The 1,660-nt window shown below is 44.6% G+C and overlaps 1 protein-coding gene across 1 annotated transcript; it reads left to right on the top strand.

Moving 5' to 3' along the window:
• The first annotated feature begins 257 nt into the window (after positions 1–257).
• LOC136638727 (olfactory receptor 13H1-like) lies at positions 258–1,214 on the top strand. The gene has a single exon (XM_066612761.1). The coding sequence runs from the start codon at positions 258–260 to the stop codon at positions 1,212–1,214; it is 957 nt and encodes a 318-aa protein (XP_066468858.1).
• The last annotated feature ends 446 nt before the right edge of the window (positions 1,215–1,660 follow it).

The following is a 1,660-nucleotide window of genomic DNA, read 5'->3' as shown; positions in this document are numbered from 1 at the left end:
AGGATGCAGTGCATGCCCATTGGAACGGTTACATCCGTGCTGGAAAGTTGGATACAATTTGGCCCCAAAGGTTCTAAGGCTAGGTGGAATACTAACCTGCCAGATTCACGTTCTTAAACTATAACGCTAAACTGAACATGCAAACTAGTAGAATTACATAACTTGTCCACAATTAACAATGAGGAGAACATGATCTCATATTCCAACTAATCTCGTATATTTGCCCATTTTACCTTCCATGCAGGTAATAGGACATCATGGTCATACTTTACAATTCCACCCTTCCTGCAAGCAAGAATGAGAGTGAGCCAGAGATCTTCCTACTGACTGGTCTCTCCAGCCAGCCCTTCATTCGTAAGGTGCTCTTTGTGGTGTTTCTTTTCCTCTACCTGATCACCATCATGGGGAACGGACTCATTGTGCTATTGATTGCAGTAGATTCGCACCTCCACACCCCCATGTATTTCTTCTTAGGCAACCTCTCCCTTCTCGACATCTGCTACACTTCCAGCACGATCCCTCAGATGTTGGCCCACAACCTTGCAGAAAATCCCACCATCTCCCATGCCAGGTGTTTTGCTCAGATGCTCATCTCCCTCTTCCTTGGTGTGACGGAATGCATTTTGCTGGCTGTCATGGCATATGACCGCTTTGTGGCTATATGCAGCCCTCTCCACTACTCACTGATCATGAACAGAAAGGTGTGTGGTTGTTTGGCTGCCTCTGCATGGGCCTTGGCTTTTCTTCTATCTGTTGTACCATCCTTCACCATGAAGATCCACCTATGTGGTCACAATGTTATCAATCATTTTTTATGTGAGGTGCAAGCTGTAGTGAAACTGGCATGCTCAGATATCTCTGCCAGTTTGGGTGTTACACTAGGCAGCAGTGTTTTTACTCTTCTTGTACCATTTGCCTTCATTCTGGTGACTTATGTTCGCATTGGTCTGGCAGTGTTGAGAGTCCGCTCAGCACAGGGGTGGAGAAAGGCTCTCTCTACATGTGGCTCTCATCTTACAGTGGTTGGGATCTTCTATGGCACAGCCATAGCTATGTACTTGAAGCCACCAGACAGATCCTCAGACCAGGACAAATTTGTTGCAGTCTTCTACATAGTGGTGACCCCCATGCTCAACCCTCTGATTTATAGTTTGAGGAATAAGGATGTGAAAGGAGCCTTGTGGAGAGCAACGGGAAGGAAAATGGATTCCTAAGATTTAATGAATATATTGGAATATTCCTCTTAGATTCTCAAGTGGGAAAAGGTACTCGTTCAAGCAGAGAAATATCAAGCTGCTGAAGAATTATGAACCGTCCCTCCATCCTTTCTCGGCTTCAGACTTATTCCTCTTTAAGCTATTTCTCTGTAGAAGAACTGACCTTTGTCCTGATAACACATATATAGGAATGTTGAAAAGGCATAGTTTACCCTCATAATACTTGGCATCTTCAAGGTTAATTTCGTATGTGAAGAGGCAAGTGAGGAAAAACATTAGGAAATAGTGACGAAATGTTTTTGGAACAACATATTAAGCAGAATAATTTTATTGGATGTTGGAGGCCTGCCAATGGAGGTGGGTTGGCAGAGTGGAAGTAATGGACAGGGATGGGAACTTGGCACTGCAGTGAGAATCGAGTCAGTGCCCAAGTCTCCGTCCCC

Source organism: Tiliqua scincoides, chromosome 2 (genome assembly GCF_035046505.1).
Source record: "Tiliqua scincoides isolate rTilSci1 chromosome 2, rTilSci1.hap2, whole genome shotgun sequence".
Classification (NCBI taxonomy): Eukaryota; Metazoa; Chordata; class Lepidosauria; order Squamata; family Scincidae; genus Tiliqua; species Tiliqua scincoides.
This window is presented reverse-complemented; position numbering and strand designations above follow the sequence as displayed.

Coding starts and splice junctions, on each gene's coding strand:
- LOC136638727 (XM_066612761.1), top strand. CDS start 258: ATGGTCATACTTTACAATTCCACCCTTCCTGCAAGCAAGAATGAGAGT.